Source organism: Mauremys mutica, chromosome 4, assembly GCF_020497125.1.
Source record: "Mauremys mutica isolate MM-2020 ecotype Southern chromosome 4, ASM2049712v1, whole genome shotgun sequence".
Taxonomy (NCBI): domain Eukaryota; kingdom Metazoa; phylum Chordata; order Testudines; family Geoemydidae; genus Mauremys; species Mauremys mutica.
In genome coordinates, this window is record NC_059075.1 from 84,911,518 (window position 1) to 84,932,336 (window position 20,819).

Sequence of the window (20,819 nt, forward strand, 5' to 3'; positions counted from 1 at the left end):
TTTTCTACACCTTTACTATAAGGAGGAGGTTCACTATGACTGGAAGTGTAATTTGTACTCCCCAGTAAAGTAAAGCTACACTTAAATAAGTGGGCTCCAATGTAGGCACACTTTTATTATTTCTATTACCTTAGGAGCCCTAGCCATGGACCAGGACCCTGTTGTGGAAGGAACATAGAAATATAGGACAAAGAGACAGTCCCTGCACCAAAGAGCTTACAAACTAAGACCTCAGCTAGTACATGTTAACAAGGGCAAGTTTCTGTGGAGATGTGGAGGAGCTCTTGTCTTCTCTTTTCACTGCCATTTTTCCTCTAGTTACTCATCAGTTTGAGCTTTGTATGCATGCCCATGCTGTTCCCTGGACTGATGCAGGCCCAGTTTCTGGCCTGCTGGAATTCCAGCTCTCTACTTATTCTCACCACTTTCCAAATAGTGTTTCTAATTGCCAAGGCTTTGCAGATTACAGATGCTGTGTATGTGCAGTAGGAACTAATACTTTCTTTGTAGATAGCAGTTGCACCACTTGTGAATTAATAGATTAGCTGGATAGAAATCAGCTGAGCAAATTGTGAAGCCATAAAATGATAAAAGGAAACATTTTACTAGTCTTCAGAACAACCACTATCTAATTTTGGCCATGTCTATATTTTTTTCCCTCTATACTGAAATTCATGCTTCTGTAGCTAAATTACTTTCAGCTCAACTGCAGCTTGTACTTTGCAAGCAATTTTTCTTTCTCTTTGATTGACAGAGTCCTAAGCAGAGTCTATGTTTTTGCTGAGTTGGTTTGAATTTATTGGAAATCTGTCAGTCCCACCTCTTCTTGGTAAATTAAACAATTTTCCTCCTTTCCCTATGGCTAAATCTCCTAATCCAAGAGGACTTTCTGCATATAGGAATGTCACATCACTCTTGGCTACTTTATAATGTTGTTCCCTGGGTGGGATTAATTTTTTCTAGAACACACAGCACCACTAAAAGGAAAGTGGTAGCAGCTGGCTTTCTGGATAGGCTCTGAAGAGTGTCCACCCATGAAATGTTTGGTCACCCAGACCTATATTATGTGCAGTTATAGTGAGCCTTTTTTTGGTAGGGTCCCCTTTTGTTTTCTTTAATAGCCTATCTCAGCTTCACTTGTTGTTCTGGCTGAGAAGGGATGTAGCTGCCCTCAAAGACTCTTGGTGTTGGGCAGAGAAAGTTTCCTAAGGGAGGGATAGCCCTCTCCTGGGGGAGGGATAGCTCAGTGGTTTGAGCATTGGCCTGCTAAACCCAGGGTTGTGAGTTCAATCATTAAGGGGGCCACTTAGGGATCTGGGGCAAAAAAATTGGTCCTGCTAGTGAAGGCAGGGGGCTGGACTTGATGACCTTTCAAGGTCCCTTCCAGTTCTAGGAGATTGGTATATCTCCAATTATTACTATTACTAAAAGTGATGTGAGCATCATTCTCCCGTGCCAAGGAGCTGCATGTGTTGCCTCTGCAAGAAGCCTACTCTCTGTCAGCCCTTGCATTCAGAACCAATCTGTGCACCCGAATTCTGGTCCATTGTGTAGTGCTACAAAGTGCTCCTGCTAAACCACCTGGCTAGCCTATTCCAATCATTGTAAATCTGTTCATTTTATTCTCATAGTGCTAGATGCTTTAGGGCATTGGAAAGAAAACTTCACTCAGTATTTTTTCTCCTTCCATTCCTTCTTGGCTTCAATTTTTTAGATTCCACATGTAGCAACTTTTTAACTCTTAACAGCTGCAGTATAGTCCTGACATTTAATTCTAATTGTCCCAGACACTAACATTATCCCTATCCTATTGATTTACTTCCTTGTTTTCTGTGGATTTCCCTGTTGCCTTGCCACTGAGTCTTGCATACTTTTGTGTCAAGAAAGAAAGTAGCTTGGGCAGCTTTTCAAAATTAGAAGTCAAAGCAGTAGGAGCAACAAACAACAGCAGATGTCACTGCATGGAAATGTCCAATCTACGGATTAGGAGGGTGAGGGTGGGTTTCTTTTTTAAAACCCTGCATTTCTCTGAAACCAGAACATCTGACAATATTTGTTTAAAACTTAAAATATAAATAAAGAGCCCTTCTTTTTTCTGTGTGGCCAAAATGAAAATGATTGGGTTACATGCTCATGCTCTCATAACCCAGTATGTGTGTTTATACTGACGCAAAACAGAGAAGGGGAGTTTGAAATGGAAGTAATTCAGATGGTACTCACTGGCAAAACACAGTGAGGCTGAAGTACTCTCTGTGTACAAAGTCCAGTGGCAAACTGCCAGGTGAATTACCTCAGTCCATCTTTTGAGATAAGAGAACCAGAAGTGCTCCTAAAAGGCCTGTTTGAAATATTTTGCTTATTCTTAAAGGGCCATAACCTGCTCCCTATGCAGTTAATGGAAGTTTTTCTTTTACTTCAGTGGAAATACCATTGAGTCCAAAGTCTGTGGGTATAATTTTTCTTGTATCCTGTTTAGAAGATATATTTTGCTTAGGCAGATTATGGACAATGTGAAAATATTGTCAAGGTATAGAAGAGGTTTTCTTTGTTCCTTGTTTTGCTTTTCATTGTTTTAAGGGTATATTTTTGTGTGGGTTCTTATTTTCTGTGTTTCTAAGACAATGTTAAAACCAGGTTTCTCTTCTGATAAACACAGCAGATGGGCATGCACTCACATATACAAATTATACATTAAAGGCAGGGCTGGTAGCACCACTTATTATTGAGGTTGCCTGACATCTCCTATTATAAGGTCCTGTTTTCAGTTGCTTATCACTTGCTAAACTTTAACCATTTGAGCTGAATTTTTCCTTCCTGAGTGTCTGTCTGCCTCAGGTTGAACTATTTTGAAATATTTTGCCAAAACAGTTCAGCTATATCTGAGAACAATGTTGAGGGGGGAAATGTTGAATCAATGTTAAAAAATTCTGGCAACTTTCAGAGCCCCCATGGTGTGAAGCAGGAACTTGATATTTGGTAAGGTATGTCGGCTGGTTTTCACAGGAACAGAAGACCAAATTTGGTCAAGTTATAAGCCTTTAAAAATTGCTGTTTGCATATGCTCAGTAGAGGCTTCTTAGATTTTAGCAGCTATATTTCCACAAGATTCTGTCCACACTTGGGCTAAGAAGGACTTTCCCTGCAATTGCAGCTTGGGTGAGGTGTGGCCCCTGTGCCCACAGAGCCCCCTCCTGCACTCTGAACCCCCCATTTCTGGACTTATCCCAGAGCCCACACCCCCTCCAACGCCCCAACCCCCTGCCTCAGCCCAGAACCCACCCCCACATTCTGAACCCCTTGGCCCCACCCCCAGCCCGGAGCCCCCTCCTGCCCCCTAAACCCCTCATCCCAGCCCCATCCCAGAGCCTGCACCTTCAGCCAGATCCCTCACCCCACTGCACCCTATCCCCCTGCCCTAGCCCAGAGCCCCGTTCTGCACTCTGAACCCCTCATTTAAAAACACATTAAGACAGCAAAGTGGAGCACTCAAAAGTTAGGAAATAACAGTTTTAAAGTTGTCTGTGCAACCTTAATGTAGCCCCTTGTGCATATGCATTATGGTACGTAACCACATACTATTTTTTCCCCACAGGACAATTGTTCGTGTGTGTGTGTGTGTGTGAGAGAGAGAGAGAGAGAGAGAGAGAATACGCAAGATAGAACATGTGACAATCAGAAACTGCTAATTTCTTCAGATGTGTTGTGGACACCAGGCCCTTATTGCCTTGTGAAAAGACCAGACTAGTAATTATCTAGTTTATGTATAGCCACTAATATATGCACTAATTCTGTTTCTTAATTCGAGTATATTAGATTTTCATAATTGAAATAAATTAGACTGACATAATGAAAACAATGCAATTCTGTATGACTGTGTGGTTTCTCCCCATCATGCACATTGAGGACTAGAACTTACAGCAAATCATTTGCAGCATGATGTTGCTACATTGCATTTGATTTTTGCATCTTAATTTTGGCTTAAAGGAATTCTTTATTAAAATGCACCAGTTCACAACATGTCTTTCATTTCTAATACATCCACTGCAATCACTGTAGGGGAGAAATAACTAATTTACTTTGTAGTTGATGCCCAATGTTAATCAACTGTGATACCAATTAGTTTTGCAGGGAGTCTGTCGTATCCTAAAGGAATTAAATTCAGGCAGTATTATGAACAGCGTGAATGCTGAAATAAGCCCTTGTACTGTAAGAAAAAACTAAACTGGTAGTTGACAAGTGACTTTTGAAAAATTGCCTTACAGAAATCAGGAATGGGAATCTAAAGGCCATTCTAGGACTTTTCTTCAGCTTGTCTCGGTATAAGCAGCAGCAGCAGCAGCCACAGAAACAACATCCACAGCACCATCCATCTCAGCAACCTCCAACAGTATTCCAGCAACCAGGGCCTCCATCCCAGTGTCCGGTTGGGGTGCAACAGCAACAGATGCCGGCTTCACCCCAAACACAGTGCCAACAGCCCCAGCAAGCTGCGCATCATCAATTAAAAGCACAACCAGAAATGCAGTCAAGGTGGGATGTTTTCTGTTTTTCTTTTTCTGTTTTAAGGCCAGGGGCGGCTCTAGAAAATAGGCTGCCCCAAGCAGCGCGGTGTGCTGCGCCGCCCTTCCTCGGTCCCGCGGCGGGTCCCCTCTTCCCGCGGCTCTGGTTGAGCTCCCGCGGCAGGTCCACCGGAGCCCCGGGACGAGCGGACCTCCCGCGGGCACGGCTGCGGACGGTTCGCGGGTCCGGCGGCTCCGCTTGAGCTGCCGCAGTCATGCCTGCGGGAGGTCCAGCCGAGCCGCGGGACGAGCGCCCCCTCCGCAGTCATGCCTGCGGCAGGTCCGCTCGTCCGCGGCTCCGGTGGACCTCCCGCAGGCATGACTGCGGCAGGTCCACCGGCCCACCCTGCCGCCCCCTAGATTTGGCCGCCCTAGGCAACAGCTTGGTTTGCTGGTGCCTAGAGCCGCCCCTGTTTAAGGCATTTCAGAAACAAAAACAGCCTCTATAGTAGTTTCTCCTTAGAACAGAAGGTATCTAGCATCTCATCTTATCAGAAGGTGAAAGCTGCACAGCAATCGATTTCACACCCCTTGAAGTCAAACTAGAAGTAATAATGAAGTTCTGTCTGTGGCAGCAATATTCATTTATACAGGTTTAAAATGCCTGCTACATGAGTAAGCAGGATTTAGTTGTTTTTTTTTATTAAAGTGTGGTGGCTTTATTTCTTTTGCTTTATGCAAGCAAAGCATTTAATTAGGTGTACTTGTCAGGCAACAGCACAGTCATTTACACAAAACCAAGGATGGTGGCCTAGAGGACACTAACAAGATTAAGTCTGGACTTTATATTAAATATATCTTTACAGGGATTCCACTAAGCATGGTGATTTGTGTCTTATAGTTCTTTTTATTTTAAGATCCTTGCTGAAACGTTTGGATAAAAATGAAAGAAATCTCCATTGAGAAATACCTTCACCTTTACTGTTGGTTCAAATCCAGCCTAAGTTTGTTATCCAAAAGTCATTACCAATCTGATAGCTTTTTCATGGCTTATAAGAAATGAGTTTGATGGTCTCACTCTGGTTGTCATTAGACAAATGTCCACATTACAACTGGCACCTTGTTGGCAATCCCCAAAGAGAGACCAAGCATTGAATGTACTGTGAGGATTGAGTTATCCTCTGATACTCAAAGATGGTCCTTCCAAGTTAGATTTCATGCACAATAGTGGAGACAGTGCCCATGCTGTACCTATTCTGTGTACTTTTGTCTATTGGACTACATACATATACATACATATATACATACATATGAGGGCAATGGGATTCTTGATGGGAGTAAAGTGAGCAGGATTTAGCACACTGAAGACATACTTGTACACCTCTTTTATCTCCTGTTCTAAATATATGGGCACTGATTTGTTTTCAGTGTAACACTGCAAATCAGTTTGTAATTTTAAATTGAGTGCTACAGCAAGGCTAGTTTCCAAATACCAAAAACACCACCAGAGGTATAAATCCTTAAGATGAGTCTGGCCAAGTGAGACAGTTGTCAAAGCTTGTTCCATTTTTGGCCTTTCAGCATAAACTGGGCTTTCTTTTTATTCAACAAGGCAAGGATTTTTTTTTTTCTGTAATTGAACATAGCCATTTTTCGTAACAGCCATATGAAATCGTCATAAAGCTTCAGTGCAGAATAATTACTGTAAAATGAAGTTGAGCAACAAGAACTTGTTTCAGTGATCCTTTCTCAACACTTGAATATTAGTCCGGTGCCTGCAAAGTAGTTTATTAATTGAATTAAAATCAAAGTAATTTAAAAAAAATCAATCAAAACCAAACATCTAACTTGAGGATTTGTATATTGAGAGAGTTGTGAATTGACTGTAGCATGCATTAATGTTACCAATTCGTTCAGTTTCTTCAGACCATTGTATATAATAACAAGTTAGAAAGAAATGAATAATGAAACTTGACTTTGCAGTAACGTACAAACCTGGTCAGTCTAGGCTAGTGCTCCATCTCAGTTCTGTATCTGAACCTAACACACATTATAGAAAATGAACCAAGTCTGAGGAGTTATGCTGGGGGAGAAGCTCTTTGTCATGTGAAACATATGGGAAAAACTCCCTTTTCTAAAATCATTGGCTCAGCTCAGTAGCATTTTGTGAATGTTTCTTCTTTGCTCACTCTTTTTCTTCTGCTTTTTCTTCCCTGTCGTACAGTGTATCACCCAGGGACTCATCTCAAAGCAAAATCATCCGATTCACTCTCGGTCAGAAAAAGACTTCTAGGTTAGCACTTCTTCCTCTTCTGTGAAGCATGGATAACCCTCCTTGCAAGATTTCCAACTGCATGTTTAGGGTTCATCTTTAAATTATTTGTCTGATGGTTTGTAGCCAAGCATTTAGAATAGCTAAAATATACGCAGTATTAGAGAGCATCCCCTTGTGTTCTCTCTAATACTGCGTATATTTGGTCAACTTTTCTTTTGTTAATTAGGAGAGAGGATAGAGTCACTCAGGTTCACAATCATGCTGGAAGGACATAACGAGAGGGAGCCCACAGGGATCAGTTCTGGGTCCGGTTCTATTTAATATCTTCATCAATGATTTAGATAATGGTATACAGAGTATACTTATAAGTTTGCGAACGATACCAAGCTGGGAGGGCTTGCAAATGATTTGGAGGACAGGATTAAAATTCAAAATGATCTGGACAAACTGCAGAAATGGTCTGAAGTAAATAGGGTGAAATTCAATAAGAACAATGCAAAGTACTCCACTTAGGAAGGAACAGTCAATTACACACGTACAAAATGGAAAATTACTGCCTAGAAAGGAGGGCTGCGGAGTCAATAGTGTAATGCTGTTGCAAAAAGAGCGAATATAATTCTGGGATGTATTAGCAGGAGTGTTGTAAGCAAGACATGAGAAGTAATTCTTCCTCTCTACTCCATGCTGATTAGGCCTCAACTGGAGTATTGTGTCCAGTGATGGGTGCCACATTTCAGGAAGGATGTGGACAAATTGGAGAGAGTCCAGAGAAGAGCAACAAAAATGATTAAAGGTCTAGAAAACATGACCTATGAGGGAAGATTGAAAAAAATTGGTTTGTTTAGTCTGGAAAAGAGAAGACAGAGAGGGGACATAACAGTTTTCATGTACATAAAAGGTTGTTACAAGGAGGAGGAAAAAAATTGTTTTCTTAACCTCTGAGGATAGAACAAGAAGCAATGGGCTTAAATTGCAGTAAGGGAGGTTTAGGTTGGACATGAGGAAAAACTTCCTAACTGTCAGGGTGGTTGAGCTCTGGAATAGATTGCCTAGGGAGGCTGTGGAATCTCCATCATTGGAGATTTTTAAGAACAGGTTAGACAAACACCTGTCAGGAATGGCCTAGATAATACTTAGTCCTGCCATGAGAGCAGGGGACTAGACTAGATGACCTCTCCAGGTCCCTTCCAGTCTTATGATTCTATGTTGGCAAGAAAATAATGGACCTTGGTCATTCTTGTGAGCTTTATATATTGAAAAGGGAAGGTTTGAAAAGTGAAGATTCACACAATTTCTGTACCAGTTATTCTTTTCATTTCTACACTGTTGAAATTACTAATGTCAGGACTAGTTTTCTCTTGGGTAATAAAAAGTGGAACTTAGTCAAGTGTGTCAGATGAGACAAAACAACAGAGTAGATATATATCTCATCACTGGTCCTGGACTCCCTATTGCCCTGTAGCAGAGAACAGCTAATCTCACTGAAAATGAGTAATAGGTGTTTCTGTCCATTTTGTCCTTAATCACAGCTTGACTTGAATGCCAACCCCTATGAGCAACCCCTCACAGCAGCGCTTAAAAGGGCTGCTCTAATTATTACTAATACCTTTGGTTTCAATCATGGACTTTCTTGTGATTAGTATTACTCTTGATATTACACCTCTACCCCGATATAACGCGACCTGATATAACATGAATTCGGATATAACGCGGTAAAGCAGTGCTCCGGGGGGGGGGCGGGGCTGCGCACTCCGTCAGATCAAAGCAAGTTTGATAAAACACAGTTTCGCCTATAACGCAGTAAGATTTTTTGGCTCCCGAGGACAGAGTTATATCGGGATAGAGGTGTAGTATGCTGTCATGTACTTAATTAGGAATTCCACTGTAGTTCTGCATTAACTATTGTAGTGTATTTGACATTTTTACTCATCTTGTGCACTAACCAGCAAATTGTATCCCTTTCTGTAATGTGGAAATGTAACCGCATTACTCCTGTCCTATAATTTGGATTCACGTCCCCCACATTTTGTATTTTATTTGGTGAAGGGAAGGTATCGGCATCGGAAAGATGTTTTGTGCTAGAACCCATATTCTGAATCACCTTTTAAGCCTTATTGAGTCTCCCTACTCTGTTTCCCGCCTAAGGCCTTGGCTACACTGGCGCTTTACAGCGCTGCAACTTTCTCACTCGGGTGTGAAAAAACACCCCCCTGAGCGCAGCAAGTTACAGCACTGTAACGTGCCAGTGTAAACAGTGCCCCAGCGCTGGGAGTGCAGCTCCCAGCGCTGTAAGCTAATCCCCACAGGGAGGTGGAGTACCTGCAGCACTGGGAGAGCGCTCTCCCAGCGCTGGCGCCGCGACCACACTCGCACTTCAAAGCGCTGCTGCAGGAGCGCTCTTGCGGCAGCACTGTACAGCTGCAAGTGTAGCCATACCCTAACACTAACTTGACACCTGAGATGCATCAGGTTCACCCTCAGGCATGGTTACAGTCTGAGTTAGTTCACATATTAGCTAGCTAAAGGTGCTGAAGAGCAATAACCGAGAGTGTTCTCTTAACTTTGTACCTGATCTCTGCTAACAAAAAGCCAGCAGGTCCATTCTGAAACTAGATTTTTCCCTACAAAGGCTATGGCTACAGAGCTTACAGCTGTAGTGTTGCCGTAGCCAAAGTAGCTATATTCACTTCCAAAGTGTCCTGGGCAAGTAAAAAGATATGTGCTTAAACCAAAATAATCAGATAAACACACATCAGGAATCTGACAATATATCTGCTTCCTAAGTGTTTATTCTTACACGTATTCTCTATTTTTTACATATTTATATAACTAGCAGTTACAATAATGACTGAATTGACAACCTGTGCTCTCTGTTGGTCAATGTGTCTGGGCTGTCCCCTTCACTTTTCTGAGCAAATCATTTTGTTCCAAATCTTTACAGCACTATTGAGGACCGTTTAGGAAGAATAATTCTTTTCTCGTCCACTAATCCTACCAGAAAAAAAAGAAAAGAAAAAAAAAGAGTAGGGAACGAATTCTAAAATCGTCCAGTAGCTCTATTGTCGGGGTTAGAACATAGTAGGTAATAATGTGCAGTCTTTCTTTAGAACAGACTGTCAAGTGATGTAGCCTGAAGGCTCTTCCTGCCTGCAAAAGACTGAATTCAACATCTATTAAATAGTATGGGCTCTGCATGAACTCTCTTGCCCTGCCAACTTCAAGGAAAACATCAAAAATGGGACCGAGAGCCCTAAGTGTTCATGTTTCCCATCTTTTCTCCTCACCACCTTCTGCCTCTTCATTTGTAGCCTTCTTTTCAATAGATAAAGTATTTCAGGGTGTTCTAAGTTTAATTTGTCTTTGATCAATGCCATATATAATTTTCTAGCATCCCCTAGTGTTGAAACTGGCTGAGGTTCTTCATAAACAGTTGAGAACTTAAGGCAGTTGTCTGGGATACAACAAAGTAAACCTCAAAACCCATAATGTTATGTGCCAGAGGCTGTGGTAATGTGAATTTATAAATACAATATTTTTGTTTTTAGTGGTGCCCATATATTTTGTCCTCCTTTGAGCTTTGGAAGCATGTGCATGCATGTGTTAATATTTATGCTTTTCCCTTTTTTATTTTTTCATTTCCCCTTCACTAATCTCTGAAGAGTTGGTTGATTTTGAAAGCAGTGTTAAAGCCCCCCTCCCGACTTTCCAGCGCTAATGGTGGTCTAGACGTAACAATGATTTTGCACATTGCATCCCCCATGGCGTATTCCCTGAGTAAAGTTTTACTACACTATGATAATAAGGGCTTCTGGATTAGGCTCATTGGTGGTACACTTCATTTAGGTCACAGTGATTTTATAGACAATTTTTTTTTTTTTACTTACGCTGAAAACAATAAAGGTTGAGAATAGCTCATGTCTTTCAATGTTGCCACCATACATGACGTGAGCAGATTCTGGCTTTTAGCCTCAAAAATGAAGATGTCACACTACTTTCCAAGGTACTCGAAAGTCTCAACAATTCTCTACAGGTATATACTTTGAGGGCATTATTTCATATTTTGTTTTTCTTGTATTTCATTTATTTAGATTCATAAAAATGTGCTGTACATATATGAAGACTATGATTTTCAAGGGTGCCTCATCTGAAGGAATGAGAAGCCCATATCTTATTCAAATTCACTGGGAGTTGGTCATCTAACTCCATTGGGCTTTTTAAAAAAATACCAGCTACCCCTAAAAAAATCACATAATAGAAGAAATCATTCCCATCATCCTATTCTAAAACCCAGACTTCCTCTCCCCAGAAAAAGCCTGATAAAGCAGATAAAGCTTGCAAGCCTGGGCTCTGCTGGATCAAAAGGGAAATGCATTCCAATGAGGACCCTTCGTTGACAAAACATGACTATCAGCATCCTGCAGTTTAACCCAGGGGGCTGTTCAGCTCCTCAAGCTCCTCAGCTGATCCCACTGCTGTGCTACTACATGAGGAGAGTAGTGGTCTCCGAGGCAGCCAGAATTCAAACCTTAGAAGGTTTTGTAGATCCAAAAATAAACAATATTAACCTTCCATTGAAAATCAGTTGGTAGCCAGTTCAGTTCCCAGAGCACAAATGTAATGTGCTCCCTATAGAGAAATGCCAGTTGTTAAGCTACAGCCACATTTTTGCCCCATTGTCTGTTTCTGAATTGGATGTAGTCCTATGTAGAATGCATTTCAGCAATCTAGTTTAGGAACATAAGGCCAAATTTTTTACACCAATTTTACAGCAGCATAAATCCATTGAATTCACTGGGGTTGCTTCTTGTTTACACTGGCATAAGGGAGACAAGATTAAGACCAAGGGCTATCGCACTGAAGAAAAATGATTGAGGACCTGATTCTGCCACCTTAGATTGAGTAGTACTTCTAGTAGTCCCATTGAAACCAACCAGACTACTTGCCAACTACAGTACTAATCAACTTAGATAAGGGTGTCACAACTGGGTTCTGAATGTTTTAAAATCTGAAAATCACATCTTACAATAGTACAATATCCAGTTCAAGGGGTTTTCCTGATGTAAAGCAATTCAAACTACTACTGTAGTCACTGTTATGTATATTTTTATCCAGGATATTTTTGTGGTGGCTTGGTTAAATTCCTTTAAAAACCCACAAAATTCTCTTGCCTTGCTCCGTTTATTCTCGGATTACGCATGGTTTTCAGTTGTCTTTTCCTCTTTCAAATTGGTGGTTTTTCTTATGAGTACGTTATCCTGTTTTCTTATTTTTCTTAACAGACTTCCAGGTCCCACCACGAGGGTATCTGCTGCAGGCAGCGAAACCAAAACTCGTGGGTCTATCAGTGCCAACAACCGGCGCAGCCAGAGCTTTAACAACTACGACAAATCCAAACCTGTTAATCCACAACCACCTCCATCAAATAGCAATGAAAAAGGTAAGTGCCATGAACCTTTTGTACTTCCTCAGATCTGCTTTGCTTTGGTTTTGTTCAGTGGAAATGGAGTACGACTGGAGCTCCGGAACAGATGGAAACATCTCTCTGATATGTGGTCTGTTGCAAGTACAGGGTCAGATCCTAGGGCCCTTGCATAGCTTTCACTCAATCCTTCTGTAGCACACTTCCACTTAAACCAACAGCAGTCCCTCTAGAAGGACTTAATAAAAACTGTGTCTGAGATCCTTTTCCCACTAAAGTTGGTAGGGTCTTGTGCTGTCAACTTCGGTGGAAATAGATAAAGTCACTGGGGTGTGGCTGATGGGTATTTAACAAAAAAAGGTGACCAAAAAAATGTGCCAGAAGGAGTAAGTGGCATACACTTGAATGAGTAAGTGGCAATCTCATGTATGCACAGGCATTTTTAAAACAAGACTGGAGAAAAGCTTAGTCCTCCAAATCATTTGAGACCGTCCCTCCCCAAAATTTGTTTGTTTTCCTGTTAAAACAGTCCCACTGCTAGAGATGTGCCTCTCTTTTTCCTATGCCCCTCTATGGTTCCATGCTTGCAAACTTGTCTTGAGGCCTGAGATAAAACTGATTGAAGTCAATGGGAATCTTTATATTGACTTCAGTGAGCTCTGGATCAGGCATTCTTCAGTGCATGCTGCATAGATGAGGATTTCTGTTAGCAGTTTGTTTTGACTTTGCTGTAGATCTTCATTGTTCCTAGCCTACTACAGTGCTTTGTCAGCTTTGTTTCTGGATAAATTATCTTTCAAAATAATTCCAGCCACCAGTCCTTTATTTTTCTTGTTGACAGGCATCTCTAAGTTATCACAACATGTAACAAGCACTCATGCTTGATATCCCATTGCATTACCTTCTGAGCTTGCTGTATACATAATAGAGAAAAAGCATAATGTGAGGAGGCTCTCTCAGTGGTGTTAAACTTAAACTTGATAACAGAACAGTTTAGTACTAAATATGACTGTAATGATTCATACCAGGCATTATGTTTCAGCATGAATTTAAATATATTCCTTGTACTGAGGAACTGTAAATAAGTGTGCCTTTTATTTAACGACTGTATGATACAGCTCTTGCTTTATAGATCAATACTAGTTTTAGGTTGGAAAGAAAAATATTCCTTCCTGTTCTTTAAGGTACTGATTTTTTTTTTCCTCTCCTGCTGCTGCAATTCCACCTCTCCTTTTTGGTTCTTCACTAGTCTTCCTGCTATGTATCTTCCCACTGTGTCAGTTTTATTTTCATCTGGATCCCTGCAGCCCTTTACAAGAGGGAGATCAGAGGTTCATGTTGATACAATGTACAGCTCTGCTTCCTCCTGTGAACTCTTTCCCTATAGAAGGAGCTGAATGAGCTTCACTGATTTAGAATGTTTATAAACTTGGGGAGAGGGAAGTTACGATATTTTTAGATTTACAGTTTTTGCATTCACTAAAATAAATTATCAATTGTTTGTTCAGTCACAAAACACTCAATTTCCTACGTTGTAACTAATTCCTTATAGACCACTGCAATATCAGTACTATCAAGACATCATCTTACTGCTACTAATTGTGCCATCCAAGATCCTACTTGTTCAGGTCCATCTAATAAGAGCAGACAGCAAGTTAACAGCTCTGGGACTAAGGACTCATGGGCAACAATTCTGACCTCACTTAGGCCTGGTCTACACCTAAAACTTAGGTCAGCCTAGCCACATTGCTCAGAGCTGTGCAACGTAGTTTGGTTGACTTAACCCCCACTGTAGATGCAGCTAGGTTGATGGAAGAATTCTGTCAGCCTAGCTACTACCTCTCAGATAGGTGGATTATTATATTGACAGAAAAACCCCTTCCATTTATGTAGGAAGCATCTACAATACAGTGGCACAGCTGAAGCTCCATAGCTATGCTGCTATAGTGTAGACATACCATTATATAGGAATTAGACCCCATTAATCAGACGGGGCAGAATTGGGGCCATGGTTTTGATCTGTAGCTGTGCCAGTGATTCTCTGTGCCCTAGGGCTGGTCATTAGAAAAGACACTTTCTAAATGGTCGCTGTTTTGGGTGCCTCAATTTTGGGGAGCCTTTGTGATAAGGTGATGTCTCAGGCCCAACAAGGGAATAAAATTCTTGTTTGCTGTTACAACATTAAACAGTTAAATGTGGTCCAGAGTTTCATATCAGTTTATCGCTGGCTTACTCCCATTGAACCAACCACCAATAAAAATCTTTGTAACCTTTTCTTAAAGACACAGAAGAAGAAAAACAAACACTTAAAGCATTTGAAGTGTAAAGTATTAAGTGAGGCTTTCATTTTAACAGTATTCCTTATTCCCTTTAGCTGTATACATTCTTTTATAGGGAAATCTGTTTGACAGTCTTTTAGAGGGAATTAAATGTCCTCTTGAGCAGGAAAAACAAAGTATAGTTGAGATGGTTTGGAGCTACTGCTCTTCTTGGAGTCCAATCCTGCTTACTTTAAGACAAAACAAGACAAATGCACACAAAAGGTTTGAGAAAAGAAAGATAGTAAATGCAGCTCCTGATCTTTGGTGCTGATTTTCATTTGCAACTTTGCTGCTGGAAAAACACAGGCCAAGCACATGGACTTATCAGACACTCTGAGTCCTGGCATTAGGCTGTTTATGATGTTACTTTTAGCTGCCTTTCTGGTTGTGGGCTCTCAGCAGTTTTGCTAAGGTGGAGTTGTCTTGGCTGACTTAGTCAGACTCTTATTATACAGAAGGCAGCAAGAGAAAGATATGATGGAGAAGAAATAAGGTGAGGAATGAGAATAATACATGAGGGAGGGATCCCAATTTTCAGGTTCCGTTCATTGTTTAGCCTCAGCTGGTGGAGGTGGTAATTCCATTTGGTTTTCACTCTCTGGCTCAGTCTGGTTAAGGTGTCTTTCAGGATGAGGACAACAAAGGTCCCAGGAGATGGAGGAGATGGTAGCCATACCTGTAAAGTTTGCTCCCTCCAGTTCATGTGTCCCTCTGTTCTCATTGGTGACCCATAGATAAGCAGTGTCCAAGAAGTGGTAGCAACCTCATCACATTAAAATTAACCAATCAAAACACATTTTGGTGCTTTCAGCTATAAACATTTCACATTTTTTCCTCTTGTCATGACAACCCGGACTTTACCAGGTGCCTTGCAGATGCCTTACTAGATTTTTTTTTAAACAATCCAGTTTGTACCAGTCTATATGTCTTCAGCTTCTGCTGATTTTTATAAACAATTTTATGTAATAGCCTGAGTTGGACTTTTGTTACCTTATACAGCCTCGAGCCAACTCTGCACAGCATTTCAAGTTGGGCATCCAAAACTCAGGGGCCGCTTTTTCAGAATATGGCTGTTAACCTTTCTGTGTTGTATGTAGGGTAGCCTCAGAAGTTGGTCCAATAAAAGCTATTACCTCTCTAATCTTCCTATGTTTCAGTTTCCCTATTCATAAAATGGGGATGATAATACTTCACTACCTCACGGGGATGCATTCCCTCCCTCACAGTTTCTTCCGTTCAGCTTTCTTTCACACATACACTCTTGCCCTTTTCTCCCCTTCACTGTCCCCTTGGCCTCTTCCCTTCACTGTCCCCTCTGTTCAGTTTTCTTCCCATTTAGCTTATCCCCACCTAACTAAGCCCACCAAAATAAAATAAAAAAAAATATGAAACTAACATGTTTGCCACCACCCACCACACTGTTCGTACTTCTTATGTGTTCTTCTCCTTCCCCTACTCTGTGTCTGTCTTGTCTATTTAGACTGTAAGCTGTTTAGGGTAGAGACTGCTTAATAGATGTTGAAATCCTTAGCTACAAGGCATTGTAGACATATAATTCATATATGATTCATTAAATTCTGATTGTGGAAGAAGGAAAATGTTGAACTATTCCAAATGTCTTCCATATGTGAGCTTATTCTGCATAGCTTTTTTATTAGCTGACAAGTTAACTATTGTTGTTATCATAATTTATTTGTAATGCAAAAGGCACAAGAAGCCACAATCAAATTTGGGCCCCATTGTGCTAGGCTGTGTGTGTGTGTGTATATATATATGTATGTATGTGTGTGTGTGTGTGTGTGTGTGTATATATATATATATATATATATATATAAAAAGAAAGAGACACCCAAGGAGCTCACAAAACAGATGGATGAACGAAGGTCAGGTCTAGAGGTCTGCCTTTTCTAGCCGAGAGACGTGAGTGCTGGAGATCGCATTCTTGGTTCTGAAGGGAAGATTTGGATGATATCCTTCCCTCATTGAGCCATTCTCTCTTTGGATATTGTTAAATCAGTTCTGCCAGAGACTACATATCTCAGGTTCCCTAGGACTCATAAATTCTGAAGAACAATTTTTTACGTTTGGAATTAACCAAATTGGACCAAGAACCATATATTTTTATGGTGTCCCAGGATAATACCCTGGGTTCCCTATGAGGAATATTCAGTATAGTTACAAGGAATGAAGTATTAACCTTCCATTCACACTCACTTCATATACTGGCCCCCGACTCTGAATCTATACTTCGCTTTGGCAACATAAATGGGGAGACTATATGGGTTAGTGAGAATTTCCCCATTGTAGGAAAAGAATAGAGCCAACATAAGGGTCCCAGTTCTGCTCCTCCCCCTGTTACAATGGGCATTCCAGAGAAGATGGGGATGGGAGCAAGCTCATAGTATTGTGTTCTACCTATAGAGCAACCTATAGCAGCCCAGGTAAACAAGAAAGACTTATTCTTACTATGTTTTAGGCTCTGCTCCAGACCAATGCAGGCAGCATATGGACTACACAAAGATGGCATAAAGCTGCCTTTACCTACCATCCACCAGGCCCACACCTTCTGTTCTGTCTTTCTCAGGAGATACTGCACAGAATCTGCTCCACTGGTTTTCTTTTCAAGGGCCTGATTCCAATTTGCACTGAGGCTAGGGTGACCAGACTGCAAGTGTCAAAAATCGGGACGGGGGTAGGGGGTAATAGGAGCCTATAGAAGAAAAAGACCCCAAAATCAGGACATCTGGTCACCCTAACTGAGGCCCCTGTATACCGCTCTAGCCTTGTAAAGTGCCTTAAAGTTAATGGAAATGTAATTTACCACCACTTTATGGCCTCTTTACACTGCTCTGAGTGTGTAAAGGGGTCATGGGGAAATGAGAATAAAACCTCAAGTGACTTCACTTTCTCTTTTGATTATGGTTATGAGAAAACAAGTTGCCCTTCCTCTTTGTAACTATGTGCACACATGAAAATCCTTCTCAAGCTATCAAGGTTGGGGGACATTTGTGTAAGAGTCCCTTGCTAAAGTATTAGTAGTGTAGCACTGGCATGGAATACAATGTCATAACTGTTAAATTAGAACCACATTCAAAATGTAAAGGTTACTAAAACATGTACATTATAAATAGAGCCTTAATTTTGTTTTTAACTCCTTAGTTCACTATGCTGATATTCCCTAGTACCATTCAGGATAGGGTTCCAGTTGAGTTCTAGGGCAGGAGCTCTCACCGTGCATTCAGCTCTAAGAGGCATTGGTGTTGCTGGCTCTGAAAGACCCACTCTGCACCATGAAGGAGCCTTTCAAGGGTGATCCTGGCAATTACAGACCGGTAAGTCTAACGTCGGTACCGGGCAAATTAGTTGAAACAATAGTAAAGAATAAAATTGTCAGACACATAGAAAAACATAAACTCTTGAGCAATAGTCAACATGGTTTCTGTAAAGGGAAATCGTGTCTTACTAATCTATTAGAGTTCTTTGAAGGGGTCAACAAACATGTGGACAAGGGGGATCCGGTGGACATAGTGTACTTAGATTTCCAGAAAGCCTTTGACAAGGTCCCTCACCAAAGGCTCTTACGTAAATTAAGCTGTCATGGGATAAAAGGAAAGGTCCTTTCATGGATTGAGAACTGGTTAAAGGACAGGGAACAAAGGGTAGGAATTAATGGTAAATTCTCAGAATGGAGAGGGGTAACTAGTGGTGTTCCCCAAGGGTCAGTCCTAGGACCAATCCTATTCAATTTATTCATAAATGATCTGGAGAAAGGGGTAAACAGTGAGGTGGCAAAGTTTGCAGATGACACTAAACTACTCAAGATAGTTAAGACCAAAGCAGATTGTGAAGAACTTCAAAAAGATCTCACAAAACTAAGTGATTGGGCAACAAAATGGCAAATGAAATTTAATGTGGATAAATGTAAAGTAATGCACATTGGAAAAAATAACCCCAACTATACATACAACATGATGGGGGCTAATTTAGCTACAACGAGTCAGGAAAAAGATCTTGGAGTTATCGTGGATAGTTCTCTGAAGATGTCCACGCAGTGTGCAGAGGTGGTCAAAAAAGCAAACAGGATGTTAGGAATCATTAAAAAGGGGATAGAGAATAAGACTGAGAATATATTATTGCCCTTATATAAATCCATGGTACGCCCACATCTCGAATACTGTGTACAGATGTGGTCTCCTCACCTCAAAAAAGATATTCTAGCACTAGAAAAGGTTCAGAAAAGAGCAACTAAAATGATTAGGGGTTTAGAGAGGGTCCCATATGAGGAAAGATTAAAGAGGCTAGGACTCTTCAGTTTGGAAAAGAGGAGACTAAGGGGGGACATGATAGAGGTATATAAAATCATGAGTGATGTTGAGAAAGTGGATAAGGAAAAGTTATTTACTTATTCCCATAATACAAGAACTAGGGTCACCAAATGAAATTAATAGGCAGCAGGTTTAAAACAAATAAAAGGAAGTTCTTCTTCACGCAGCGCACAGTCAACTTGTGGAACTCCTTACCTGAGGAGGTTGTGAAGGCTAGGACTATAACAATGTTTAAAAGGGGACTGGATAAATTCATGGTGGCTAAGTCCATAAATGGCTATTAGCCAGGATGGGTAAGAATGGTGTCCCTAGCCTCTGTTCGTCAGAGGATGGAGATGGATGGCAGGAGAGAGATCACTTGATCATTGCCTGTTAGGTTCACTCCCTCAGGGGCACCTGGCATTGGCCACTGTCGGTAGACAGATACTGGGCTAGATGGACCTTTGGTCTGACCCGGTACGGCCTTTCTTATGTTCTTATGTTCTTATGTTCTTAAGATAAATTAAAATCTTAAATGTTGTAAATGCATGACATTCACTGTTTGAAAAATAGCTGGCTTTAGCCAAGAAAGGTATACTCCTGCTTCAATGTAATTGAAGCAAATCCCCTTGTAATAAAGGTAGTTTTGTGACCTGCCATCTCGAGCACACACATAAAAAGTAGGTTCAATAAATACTGTTTCCCTGGCACTTATGAAACATGCCTTTTCATTTTGTTGTTTGGAAGGCTGCATCAGTCCCAGACAAGGGGGAATAGAAAACGAATCAGCAGGTATTTTTGATGAATACTGTGACAGGAATGGAAAATGGCCAGTGGGCTTCCTTATTGTGCTCATGTGATAAATAGCTCCATTTGGCTTCCTCACCTCTTTTATAACTAAGGTGCCAAATGTCCATGATTTAAATTTAATTTCAAGGATCATTTAGTGTAGCTTTTTAAGATGGAACAGATGATAGCTTTATGGATGTTGCAAAGACTTCTTATATGTGTGGCAGCTCCTCAGAAATGCCAAGCGCAATGTTCTCTCTCAGACAATGCTAAGTTGAATGACATTTACTGAAATTGTGTCCCTTCACTAAGTTAGTAATTTGACAGTATTCATTAGCTTGAATTTGCGTCTCAGAGCTCTATAATGGAATTTGCATCTATGGCGTTTTAAAGTCGTATGTAGCCTGTGAGGATTGAGCAATTTATTTGCAAGGTCACTCTAGTCTGATGCAATCAAGCCTGTGGCTCAGCGGGACAGCTAAACTGGAGTCCCTAATAAAGTCACTGCACCAATACACTTTGAACAGAATTATAGTTCAATGATTTTAATATCAGAACATTTCTACCTCTTGCAGTGGAGATGGCAGTCCTGCCCCCATGGGTTCTAGTCTCCTCTTGCTTATGTGTGCATAACTTCCATTGACATTAGTGATAATTTTGGGTAGGAGGTGACTAGAGCACTGGTCCAACATGCCTGTGGTTCTTCGTGCTGACTTGTTTCTTTTCATTAAATAGTATTTTTCCCCACTCCCACCCACCATCAAGTCGTTTGATTGAGCTTCACTGATCTTAACAATATTATCCCAAATGCAGTTATAGTAGGGCCCAAATCTCAACTCTCAATGACGTCAAGGGAGTATGCTTAACACTGTATAGGAGGCACTCAAAACCTTCATATCAGGAGCTAGATGAGAAAAGACTTTGCATTTACCAGAGAAAATGCTTATATGTCAAAAAGTTTACAGTAATTTATCTTGGTAAATCAATTTTCAGGTATTTTAGAGGGCAAATTATTCTTTACTTAATGATTTAGCTGTCTTTTCTGTAGGTGACATTAACCCTGACAATCTGAGCAGGGTCGGCTCTAGGCACCAGCATTCCAAGCATGTGCTTTTGGCGGCACTTCTCAAGGGGCGGCATTCCAGCCCTTTGGGGGTGGCTCTTTTCAAGGGGTGGCACTCCGTTGCTTTTTGGTTTTGTTTTGTTTTTTTG

At 41.0% G+C, this 20,819-nt stretch overlaps 1 protein-coding gene across 1 annotated transcript in view; it reads left to right on the forward strand.

Moving 5' to 3' along the window:
- Positions 1-20,819, forward strand: part of NAV2 (neuron navigator 2) — a 674,749-nt gene that overhangs the window by 484,366 nt on the left and 169,564 nt on the right. Inside the window, exons 6-7 of the mRNA XM_045013837.1 lie at positions 4,263-4,530; positions 12,054-12,211. Coding sequence (XP_044869772.1) covers positions 4,263-4,530; positions 12,054-12,211 — 426 coding nt within the window. The remainder of the gene's footprint in view (positions 1-4,262; positions 4,531-12,053; positions 12,212-20,819) is intronic.